Below are 10544 nucleotides of genomic sequence, written 5' to 3'. Positions count from 1 at the left end.
GAATCGAGGCAAGCATATATAGAATTCCATATCATATATATCTTTACATACATACATACTATATAAAATCCAAATCCAAATCTGTGTACATCATTCTTTAGCTCTTAAGCACACAAAACACACACACACGAACAAAAACATTTTTCGAATTACTTTTTTTGAGTAACAAACAACAAACAGAAACAAAAACAAATTTTGAACCCAATTTTTTAAGTGGGTGTAAATAAATATAATAATACATAATAATAAAAATAATACCTAATATTAACAATTTCGACTTTGTAATACAAGAAAAAGAAAAAAAAAAACATACGAAAAAGAAAATGCGAAAAAAATCAATAAAAAAATCTTAAAAATATGAAATGTTTCATTCAATTTTTGTTTTTTGCTTAGTTTATAATTTTTAACTCTAGTTACGAATAGCTCCTTGTGGCGTCATGCGCAAATATAGAGTGTATTCCGATTCAAAATCATTGAATGAGGCATTATTATATCTCTTTGTGGGCGGCACATAACGCCTCATGGGATTATCTTGAATGAATTTTGCGAGGCGCTCAACTTTTTGCACTTGATATTGGGTCTTGGCGCCAATGGCCTTCATATTGTCCAAGAGTTCGGTTATTTCATCATTCTGGCGTCTCGATTTTAACTTCAAATCATGCGGATCAACTGAAAGAGGGGGGGAGCGGAAATGAAACAAAATGTCGCGACGCCAACGAATCGAGTTTGAGCTTACCAATTAAGGGCTCCAAATTGAATTTCAAGTCAGACGTGTGTGCGGCAATTGCCGACGCCCACAAAATGCGTTTACGGACTTCCTGCAAAGCACCATAAGGAGTGAGAAGATGCCCCGGAGCCAATTGAACGGTGGATGCCAATTCCTGGGCCTCAACGATGAGCGGATTGGCTGAGAGCATATATAAGCTACATAAAAGAAGAAGGGTTGACAAACAGGAAGATTACTCAATGCTTGGACTCCTGTCCACTCCATACTCACCATGACTTTGGTATGCAGCTAAGTCTATCCATTGGCGTCTCGGCAAACGTATTCAACTCGAGGAGATGACACGGCATATTGGGGGCTTCCATTGCTAGCACAGTGGTGTCGGCGTAGCTTCTGCCCAAAATGGTATTATCATCGAATTCCAATTTGGTGCTACAAAAGACTGTATCGTTGGCCGAGGTAAAACTTTCCATTCCCATTAGTGACATATTGTTGACCTTCAATTTGGTGCTGACCAACTGAGACTTTGCATTTTGATTTTGTGTAGCCGCCTGCATATCATCCAGACGATTCTTCATTATATTCTTCGAATAGAGAATTTTCCCCTTGATCTGTGATAGTTGCAGCATTTCATGTTGGATGCGATTCACCGATGTATTGATATCACCATAGACCTGTTTAATGGAGCCCAGGAGAAGCTCATGATTCTCCAATTGCTTGGCTCCGGTCTCCAATTCCAGACGCAAGCGTTCAATCTCTTCAGCTAGATAATCATTTCGAGCAGTATTGAAATTACGCATATTATATTGAACTAGAAAATCAGAGATTATCTCTTCGGCATTGTCTATATCCTCTACGCTGGTTAGACCATTGAAAGCGTTAACCTTTCTCTGCAGCTCGTCGACAAACGAGCCATAGGCTTGGGCAAATCGTTCCTCCAATTGATTGACCTCTGTACAGACAGCCAAATATTTACAGACCATGGCCAACAGATCTCCCTTCGTTTTCAGTAGTTTCTTATCAAAGTTATTTAGACGTGGCTTGGATAGAGTCTTATTGATGGAGGAGTTATGCTCCAGTGTCGTTTTGTTCAACTCCATCACATGCTGCAGCTGCTGCTCCTTGATTTTCATTACACACGAGAAGAGCACAGGATGTGGAATGCCAGCAAATATATTGCGCATTTGGCTCCATAAATTTTGCTTGGCTAGCAGCATATTGGCACTGCCATCTTTATCACAAATCTCATAATACTTTTCCAGCTCTTTAATGGCCAGTTCCACTGCCTTCATGGCCTCCTTCTCACTGCCATTACTTGAGTTGAGACTGACTGGTATGGTGGACAATATTTGAGTTTTATTCCGTAATTCCTTTTCATAGGTTTTGTTCATTGATTCCAGTTTTAGTTCCAACATATTATTCCTGGCCTCCAGTTGGTTACGCTTGTGCTTGGCACTGGTGCATTGAATGCCTTGAAAGAAGGAATCAGAGATATGGTCATAGGTGGACTTGATTCTACTTACTTTTGCTTTTAATACTGGCTGCAAGTGCTTCGTATTCCTTTCTGACCACTGTTAATTCGCGATCGGCCTTCTCCTTGCGCTGTTGCAGCTCTTGCATGCGCAAATGGGTTTGGAGCTTGATGGGAAGAAAACTCCTGGAGGCCATTGGCACCAATTTATCTTTGTGCTTGGCCACTTCAGCAATAAGGAGATTTTGACGCACTTGCTGGACAACATGATGTGGCTGGATACGTGCCTGGAGTTGCTCAAATAGATGACTTTGACCCGATTTAAGAATGCTGCAAGAAGATCAAGTGAATTTCGAACAACAACAACAAACAAGGTATTTTCCCTTTGACTCTTACTTTTTAAGTGCCTGATCAGTGGGCAACGATTTGGGCGGGCATCCCATGTTGGTGGCCCATGTCCGGAATGACTCTATACGTTCATTTAAACTCATAATTAATAAACAATTTTAAACAAAAGCCGCGCGAAGACCCAATTGACCAATAAAAAAATAAGTGTTGGTCGTCTACCAACTTTTAGTGTTGAGTAATGAAAAACCAGTTATGGGCAAAACTGTTAAAATTTGAAAAACTGTTTTATACAAACTATTTTAAATACTAATAAACAACAATACAAAACAACAATCTCAAGCTCCCAAGCCACATTGAGTTACAAATGTCTTGGCTAAAGCACATTCCGTACTCTGGGTCCAACGATTGGCTGGACAATTCTTAAAGTACTCCATATATGTGCAACCCAGGAGAATGGCCGAAAAGGGACTGCATTTTGGTTGCTGACGTTGTTGCTGCTGGATTACGGCAAGTCTCTGTTGTGCCTGTGGCTCGCATTTGGTGAATGCCATGGACATGGCTTCTACATATTCCTTATCGGAGAACTTGGCCGACAGATTATTCCGAATGTTAGTCGCATTGATCTTCTGGGGCTCTGTTATATAATTGGATGTGGTAAGTATGCATTCCGCTAGACACTAAAAAACGAGAAGAAATATTAATTATTAATCATTAAAAGACCTTAAAGTAAACTTTAAGCTCACCGTGGCAGTTTCTATCGATGGTGGACCATTGGCAGCTGATCCAACAATTTTCTGAGCACATTGCTCAGTAATCTGATCCCGACCGCCATCTCGACAACATAATGATGGATCCTGTTGCGGAAAGAAAAATTGAAAATAAATGTGTTTTTAATTCTGATTCTCTTTAACTTACCACTAATTGAGGTGGTCGCTGGCAATTAATCTGTGTTTGACCTCGGACATTTTGTGCCAGCACTAAGCAGCAAGTTAATATCAATAAGTGACTAGCTGACATGGTTATAAGTTGTTGAATGAATTTGATTTGATTCCAACGACCCTTTTTATATACATCAACAAATTGCCATTTAATGGAAGCAGCCACGCATGACACGAGAAAACCCCAAGTTGATCAGGTTCATTGTTGCAATCGGATGTCATTTTTGGGGCCAATGTCATTTCTAATATTCAAAATGGATATGGATGGAAAACTATATATTTTCGGTTATTGACATGTCATCCAAAGGTTATATAAGAGTTTTGAACATTTGCAGCATTTGAATATGATTTCGATGATGGCTTTTCGGTTAATTAAACATAAATTGGCATGTGGCAAATTAACCAAATTCATCAAATGTGTCATGATTTCAAGGCGAGTAGTGAGTAGTGCTTCACCAGAAACATTTAAGTCCAACGGTTATAAGTGACCAGTGTTAACAGAGTTCTGTTAGAAAAAATTAAACCCCTTTCTAGAAATAGGGGCCTGCGCTCATGCTCATGTGCCATATGATGTACACTAGAGCGTTTTCCAACACTCATAATTTTTTTTGGCGCCGGTAATGGATGCAACAACAAAAATGTAAGTTAGTGGTAAATAAAAATATTATAAACGTTTATAAACTAAATTCGCTTTCAGCTTAGTGGTGGGCGATGTGCGGGGTCGTTTCAAGCAACTTTTTCAACGTGTCGAACAGGTGAACAAAAAGGCGGGACCCTTTGAAATTCTTTGCTGCGTCGGCGACTTCTTTGGCGAGGAAAAGCAAAACGACGAACTGATTGCCTACAAAAATGGTTTCAAGCATAGTAAGTTTTGTAGATTATAATCATAATAATGGAAAGGATAACTAATCTTTTTGAACCTTTTCAACAGTCACCGTGCCGACATATATACTTGGTCCCAATCGCAAGGAGCACCAACAGCACTTTGAGAATCTGACGGATGGTGAAGTTTGCCCAAATCTCACATATCTCGGCAAACGTGGCGTCTACACTCTCAGCAGTGGCGTAAAGATTGCATATTTGAGCGGCATGGAAGCAGCTGTGGGAGATGCAGCTGCCAGTCATGAGTTCACCAAAGCGGACATTGGAGCGGTGCGCAACTCCTGTTTAGTGTCCAAGAACTGCTCTACGGAATATCGTGGTGTAGATGTGTTGCTAACATCGCAATGGCCCTATGGCATACAAGAGAAGGAGAATGTATGAGAAGCATTCCTTTAATTCCAAATAGATTCTGAATCTTTTTGTCTTTTTTTGTAGACCAACGCCTCCAAGTTGATATCATTTTTGGCGCGTGAGATTAAGCCACGTTATCATTTCTGTGGCATTAATGGCAGCCACTTTGAATGCCCGCCCTTTCGTATGCCCAAGGACGAGACAACACAATTCGAGCTCTGCACACGGTTCATTTCCCTGGCCGAAGTTGGAAATGCAGAGAAGGCCAAATATATCTATGCCCTGAGTTTAAAGCCAGTGGATAAATCACGCCTTCTAGATCTAGTGCAAAAGACCACCAATGAGATAGAATGTCCATTCATTGGTCTGGATTTAAGTGGCTCAATCAGTAAAAATGAAACGGTGGGTACTCGTTAGTCTTAAGACTGAGATAGCATAATTAAAACACTTTAATTTCTTAGTCGGAGAATCGTCAGTATTTCTATGACATGGACTCGAGTGGCAATCGCAAGCGTCAAGGCAATCAAGGCGGCAAAAATAAACGGCCTAGAATACAACAAATTGATCAGGGTAAATCTATTAGAATTATTTAAATGGTGTTCAATATTTATATTCCCATTTCTTTTTTCAGAGAAATGTTGGTTCTGTTTGTCCTCACCGGATGTGGAGAAACATTTAATTATTGCCGTTGGTGAACGTTTCTATTTGGCTTTGGCCAAAGGACCCATCAACAGTCATCATGTTCTAATAATGTCCACCAAGCACATACCCTGCTCGGCGCAATTGAGTCCAGAGGACTGGGAGGAGTTGGATAAGTTTAAGAACAGTCTGAGACAATTTTTCAAGTCGCTGGGTCAGGCTGTGTGCTTTACCGAGCGTCACTACAAGTCCGTGCATTTGCAAATCAATGTCCTGGCCTTCGAAGAGGGCTATGCCTGGAAGATAAAGCATAGTTTCGAGGACAAGGCTGAGGAATTCAATTTGGAATTCGAAACACTGCCACAATTGACATCGGCGAAAATGTTACCCGAAATGGGACCATATTTCCTAGCAGAATTGCCCGATGAATCTACATTAATTACGCGACAGATGAAACATTTTCCTTTGCATTTTGCCAGGTGCGTTTAAAGTTAATAACAATTTGTGTGATTTCAGTTCAACTATTATCATTTTTATTTTTTCAGGGACGTTTTTTGTTCGGAGAATTTGCTGAATTGCGATGAGAAAGTCAATTGGAAGGAATGTCTTCTGGAGAAAGACGAAGAGCTGGCACATGTTGAATCATTCCGTAAAGCTTTCCAACCATTTGATTTTACTGATGACGATGATGATTAAATAGAAAGAGATAAGTTTTGTTTTGTATAAAATCTCATGTCAACCTTTAGTTATTTTTCGTTGTAAATGAATTAGAAACTACAAATTTGAGTAAGTACCTTATATTAATATTAAGACAAGCCATTTAAAAGTCAATGATTAGGAATCCCGTCGATAGATCTTGTTAAGGATTTGCAAGAAACTCTGATGTGGGACACCGCGTGATGTTTGTTGTATATGGGTTTTAATCATATTGTAAGATTCCTCTTCAAAGGTCGCATATGTGGTAGGCAAACTGAGCTCTTTATATAGATCCTTGATGCGATTGACTTTTATGGGATCTAAAATTAGATTATGGCAAAGATGTAGGATAAAGTTAGACATGTTTCGCATTCCCATCACTCACCTTCCTGGCCATAGCAGTCCATCATAATTTGTTTTTGCTCGGCATTTGCACGCTGCATGGCCACAACGGCCAGCCAAGAGCATTTATTATCTTGGATATCGGTGCCAATTTTGCCAGTTACGTCCGGATTGCCAAAGCAATCCAAGAAATCATCTTGCACTTGGAAAAAGTGACCCATCTCAAGAAGTATGGTCTTTGACTGGCGAAAAGCTTCGGCATCTTTGAAACTAAAATGCCAATATTAGCCGAAAGGTGATTAGAAATAAATGTATTAGGCTTACCCAGCTAAATGCATGGCCAGGGCAAATGGTAGATAAAAAGTATAGTAGGCAGTCTTATTATAGACAATAGACTTATAATTATCCATTGTGAATTCCGAGACTTTTCGATGTGAATTAATCTGGTCCAATGTTTGGCCACAAGTGGTTATGAAGCTTATCTCATGGAAAAGCTCCATTAAATCCACATAGCAATCAAGATGACTAAAGTGCTTCTTTAGTACGGCAAACATTGCGTTCTCAACCATAAGGGTATCATTGATGGCTGTCAAACCAACTCCCTCCACTCTGTGCCAACACAACTGACCACGTCTAGTCGTGCTATTGTCCATTACATCATCCGACATGATGAAGAAACTTTGTAGCTAGAAACAAAATGAATTTCTTGAATGCTCTTTTATCAGAATAAACAGATCAATACCATTTCCACACACCAGCCCAAGTAGTGAGCCAATTTCAGGGATTCTGGTGTGATTTGATCGGCTGGGACCAAGTTCTTATAGGTCAAGACGCATAGAATGCCACGATTCTTCTTTCCCCGGGGAACATTATATTGAAGAACCCTGGCAAACCAATTGGCGGCATCATTGCAGTTGTATGCCCTTGTCACTCCAGTGAGGTCACGCACAACATCTGTGACAATGCGGGAGGTTAGATTATTGTTATGTTAATTGCATGAATTCGTTTAAGCGAGATCTCTCACCTGGAAACACAGCCATAAAGTCTCGACTCTCATCTTTGGATACCGTGACGCGAGCAGCAATGGGTGCCGAGTGATTTTGTAGCGTCGATAAGGTTCTATACAACAATGGAGTATACAACGATTCGTAAATATCACTAGACTTTGGCCTACGTGACGGCACAACTTTCTCTCGAGATTTTTTCCACCCCAGCCCCCTTCTACCCATTGCCGTAGCACACAGCATAGTTTCGACCCACGCCCCAAAGTGTTAAGTAAACAAATCAAGTTCAAGTACAACCAAAAAAAAAACCGGTAGAGATTAAAACGACTCCACCTGCCCGTAATTAACACATCTTACTGCTACTACTCCAATCTCACCTGGAAGTTTTCTTCAATTTCTGCTCGTTAACCAAATCTGTGGGTAGGCCTCCAATTGTGTCCCCAGATTTGGCCTCATCACTGGTGGAAATGAAACGGGGCAGACGTCTCAGTATATGAGGCTGCTGGGGCAGCAATTGACGTGCCAATTTGAACATATTTTCCGAATTAATTTGCCTACTTTTGCGTTGCGCGCTCTGTTTATATAGGCGAGACCCAACCAGCTGAAGATGAGGTGAGATATTAAGATGAACGGTCACTCTGTTCTCTGGATAAGTTCGCTGAGAAATTAGAGATGGTAGACATTTACTGCCTTCGTGCCTCACTACGATTCGAAATATTTTAAAAACATATAATTGTAAAAAAAGAGTATTTTTAACTTTTTACATAATTTTGTGCCAAACCGGACTTGGTGACATTTCTCAATGGGCTCGAATTCACGCTCTCTCTTAAAAATGAGAGCAGTGTGACCATTTCTTTGCATTTCCTGGTGTGGCCAGATTTCTGTTGACACAATAAACAACAATTAAAAATAAAAATAATTAAGAACTAAAGTTAATTAACGCAAATAGGGAGGAGGTCCAGGCAAAATGATGGACGAACAGCTCATAGACGAGGTGGCCCATCACGGGGTCATTTACAATAGGCAGAAATATTATTTGAATGGAAGTGCTTTGGGCGGCAAGTACGAGACAAAAGAGGAGGCCTGGACAATAATAGCCATGAAATTGCGAACTGATGGTAAGTAAAGCTGAGGCTATCCGCCTGGACTTCGACTCCAAATGATTGCTTTCATTTATTTGCAGTGGAAACCTGCAAGAAGCGATGGAAATATTTGCGTGAGCGCTATGTCTCCCAACGCAAACAGGGCGATCCACCTGTGTATGAGCATCTGTCGCGTCCGTATCTGGAGAAAATGAAGTTTCTGGATCAGCATATACAGCCGCGCAAGTCTTATCGCAACGTACCCAACTTTCTTACCTCGCCGCAATCGGCAAATAGCTCCAATTATAGTGAATATAATGTGGACTCCAAATCGAATAGCTCTGTGAAGAATATGTCGCACTTTGGTCAGGGCCAGGGGCAAGGCCAGGGGAGTGGTAATGGTGCAGGCCATCATTATCATCAGCCCGATGCCATGAATGTCTTAAGCACGGCTGCTGCCTCAGCTCTGGAGACAGTCAATGGACAGGTGAAAATCGAGGCGGAGATTTTTCGAGATTTCGCAGCGGCAGTGGCCTCGCATTCCCAGCAATTGCAGCAAATCTCACAATCCCAGATGCAACAGCAACAGGCGGCTGCAGTGGCAGCTGTCATGGCGGATTCCTCGCAAGGTTATCAGGAACAATATCGGGATAATTCGGTGGTTGGGGGTGTTACAGGACCCCAGACAAGTGCCGGCAGTCTAACTTCGACCTCATCATCAATGAAATCACCATTGTCATCGCCACTAGCCGTCGGCATTGGTTCACAGCAGCAGCAACAACAGCAGACCCAATCCTCTCCTGCCTCTGGTCAACAGGCGACAACATCATCTGTGGTACATTCCTCTTCCAGTGTTAATTCCAATATGCAGCCAAACTATAATCATAAGAATAACGATGATCTAGACTCGTCAACTGGCAGTAATTATCATATGAAAAGGCCTCGTGTCCAAATGGCCAATGGCAACAATAATCATGCACCATCACAAATGTCCTCGAACAATGGAGGCGGCGATTTTCAAGATTCCGATGGTGATTCTGATTCTGATTTAATGGAACCTCAAACTATGCTCCAGCAGCATGATTATCAAAATAATAACAATAATAGTAATAACAATAGCAATAATAATAATAATAATTCGCTTAATATGCAACGTTCTGGCAACAACATTGTCAATCAGCAACAGCAGCAGCAACAACAGCAGCAACAACAACAACAACAGCAACAACATCAGAATATGTTCCCATCCAATACTGATTTCCTATTCCAATTGTATCAACAATTGCCTCAACAACAACAACAACATCAACAGGGTCCAGGCTCATCGCATCATGTGCAAAATTTTGGTAAATTTCCAGCACCACCAAATCCGCAGCCAAGTGTGCAACGTTCCTCAGAGCATTTATTGGGTGAGCTGGTGACCACCGAGCTATTGAAAATGAATAAAGATCGTAGGAAAAATGTACAAAAGCGCATCCTGGAAATACTTTTCTTCGATGATTGAATTAAGTTAGATTTAGATATGCCCTGAGCTGCATAAAGCTATAATGTATATATACTATAGAATTATTTATTTGCGGTTTATCCCTAACTTTTCATCGGCAATATTCTTCAAGTCTAAGTACAGATGAAAAGAGACTAACCGCCTATATAGATATTTATATAGTAATTAAGTAATCCCTTAAGGGTTTCATTAATCATCTCTCTGCTCATCAACTGTTAAGCTAATCCCACCAAGAAAGCTTCATTTAGTCACTAGTCACACCCTCGCTCCAACCTATCAATATTTTCGGATTGAGTATTTATATATTTTCTATATTATCATTTTCTCCTCTATAAATTTAAGCTGAAAAGTGAAGTAAACCATCTAAAGTTAAGGTATACATAGTATACATTTAAATTTTAATTTATTCAAGTCTTGAGCAAAATGTTTATTAAAGTCTATAAATTATAAAAACTGAATGAAATTAATGCAGAAGAATGTAAAAGGTTAAACACTCAAGGAAAAAAATTCTTCGTTTTCTATTCTCCTGCTGTGTGATTCATGTTTCAGCTACTGGTTTGACC

At 40.4% G+C, this 10544-nt stretch overlaps 5 protein-coding genes across 6 annotated transcripts; 2 read left to right on the top strand and 3 right to left on the bottom strand.

The window, feature by feature from the left end:
• Positions 1-370: 370 nt before the first annotated feature.
• Positions 371-2756, bottom strand: LOC6643301 (augmin complex subunit dgt5). The gene is made up of 5 exons (XM_002066078.4): positions 2592-2756; positions 2248-2525; positions 998-2195; positions 737-924; positions 371-669 (listed from the first exon to the last, which is right to left on the bottom strand). The coding sequence occupies exons 1-5, from the start codon at positions 2684-2686 to the stop codon at positions 410-412; spliced, it is 2019 nt and encodes a 672-aa protein (XP_002066114.1). The 5' UTR covers positions 2687-2756; the 3' UTR covers positions 371-409.
• Positions 2757-2808: 52 nt separating this feature from the next.
• LOC6643282 lies at positions 2809-3840 on the bottom strand. Its single transcript, XM_002066079.2, has 3 exons — positions 3459-3840; positions 3287-3397; positions 2809-3220 (listed from the first exon to the last, which is right to left on the bottom strand). Exons 1-3 carry the CDS (start codon positions 3558-3560, stop codon positions 2879-2881), a joined length of 555 nt encoding a protein of 184 aa, XP_002066115.1. The 5' UTR covers positions 3561-3840; the 3' UTR covers positions 2809-2878.
• A 261-nt stretch (positions 3841-4101) lies between these two features.
• LOC6643283 (CWF19-like protein 1 homolog) lies at positions 4102-6098 on the top strand. The gene is made up of 7 exons (XM_002066080.3): positions 4102-4121; positions 4179-4345; positions 4413-4738; positions 4799-5116; positions 5176-5284; positions 5346-5832; positions 5899-6098. The coding sequence occupies exons 1-7, from the start codon at positions 4102-4104 to the stop codon at positions 6047-6049; spliced, it is 1578 nt and encodes a 525-aa protein (XP_002066116.1). The 3' UTR covers positions 6050-6098.
• Positions 5864-8019, bottom strand: LOC6643284 (farnesyl pyrophosphate synthase). 2 transcript variants are annotated; one of them, XM_002066081.4, is made up of 7 exons: positions 7773-8019; positions 7416-7510; positions 7134-7345; positions 6716-7077; positions 6435-6661; positions 6148-6369; positions 5864-6029 (listed from the first exon to the last, which is right to left on the bottom strand). In XM_002066081.4, exons 1-6 carry the CDS (start codon positions 7928-7930, stop codon positions 6188-6190), a joined length of 1236 nt encoding a protein of 411 aa, XP_002066117.1. In that variant the 5' UTR covers positions 7931-8019; the 3' UTR covers positions 5864-6029; positions 6148-6187. The 2 variants fall into 2 exon arrangements, with proteins under 2 accessions (XP_002066117.1, XP_023032050.1); XM_023176282.2 differs by lacking the exon at positions 5864-6029 and having other exon boundaries at positions 6135-6369.
• A 221-nt stretch (positions 8020-8240) lies between these two features.
• On the top strand, positions 8241-10411 carry LOC6643285 (uncharacterized protein DDB_G0283357). Its single transcript, XM_023176306.2, has 2 exons — positions 8241-8513; positions 8579-10411. Exons 1-2 carry the CDS (start codon positions 8363-8365, stop codon positions 9979-9981), a joined length of 1554 nt encoding a protein of 517 aa, XP_023032074.1. The 5' UTR covers positions 8241-8362; the 3' UTR covers positions 9982-10411.
• The last annotated feature ends 133 nt before the right edge of the window (positions 10412-10544 follow it).

Source organism: Drosophila willistoni, assembly GCF_018902025.1.
Source record: "Drosophila willistoni isolate 14030-0811.24 chromosome 2L unlocalized genomic scaffold, UCI_dwil_1.1 Seg168, whole genome shotgun sequence".
Classification (NCBI taxonomy): domain Eukaryota; kingdom Metazoa; phylum Arthropoda; class Insecta; order Diptera; family Drosophilidae; genus Drosophila; species Drosophila willistoni.
This window is presented reverse-complemented; position numbering and strand designations above follow the sequence as displayed.

Bases quoted from the DNA above. Each gene is read 5' to 3' on its own strand.
- LOC6643301 (XM_002066078.4), bottom strand. From the start codon at position 2,686: ATGAGTTTAAATGAACGTATAGAGTCATTCCGGACATGGGCCACCAAC. The intron at 2,526-2,591 runs GTAAGAGTCAAA...ATCTTCTTGCAG, and splicing joins ACTGATCAGGCACTTAAAAA to CATTCTTAAATCGGGTCAAA. The intron at 2,196-2,247 runs GTAAGTAGAATC...CCTTCTTTCAAG, and splicing joins AGCCAGTATTAAAAGCAAAA to GCATTCAATGCACCAGTGCC.
- LOC6643282 (XM_002066079.2), bottom strand. From the start codon at position 3,560: ATGTCAGCTAGTCACTTATTGATATTAACTTGCTGCTTAGTGCTGGCA. The intron at 3,398-3,458 runs GTAAGTTAAAGA...TTTCCGCAACAG, and splicing joins AGCGACCACCTCAATTAGTG to GATCCATCATTATGTTGTCG. The intron at 3,221-3,286 runs GTGAGCTTAAAG...CTCGTTTTTTAG, and splicing joins CATCGATAGAAACTGCCACG to TGTCTAGCGGAATGCATACT.
- LOC6643283 (XM_002066080.3), top strand. From the start codon at position 4,102: ATGGATGCAACAACAAAAAT. The intron at 4,739-4,798 runs GTATGAGAAGCA...CTTTTTTTGTAG, and splicing joins GCATACAAGAGAAGGAGAAT to ACCAACGCCTCCAAGTTGAT. The intron at 5,833-5,898 runs GTGCGTTTAAAG...TTATTTTTTCAG, and splicing joins TTTCCTTTGCATTTTGCCAG to GGACGTTTTTTGTTCGGAGA.
- LOC6643284 (XM_002066081.4), bottom strand. From the start codon at position 7,930: ATGTTCAAATTGGCACGTCAATTGCTGCCCCAGCAGCCTCATATACTG. The intron at 7,511-7,772 runs GTGAGATTGGAG...ATTGTTGTATAG, and splicing joins AAATTGAAGAAAACTTCCAG to AACCTTATCGACGCTACAAA. The intron at 6,370-6,434 runs GTGAGTGATGGG...ATCTAATTTTAG, and splicing joins GGACTGCTATGGCCAGGAAG to ATCCCATAAAAGTCAATCGC.
- LOC6643285 (XM_023176306.2), top strand. From the start codon at position 8,363: ATGATGGACGAACAGCTCATAGACGAGGTGGCCCATCACGGGGTCATT. The intron at 8,514-8,578 runs GTAAGTAAAGCT...ATTTATTTGCAG, and splicing joins CATGAAATTGCGAACTGATG to TGGAAACCTGCAAGAAGCGA.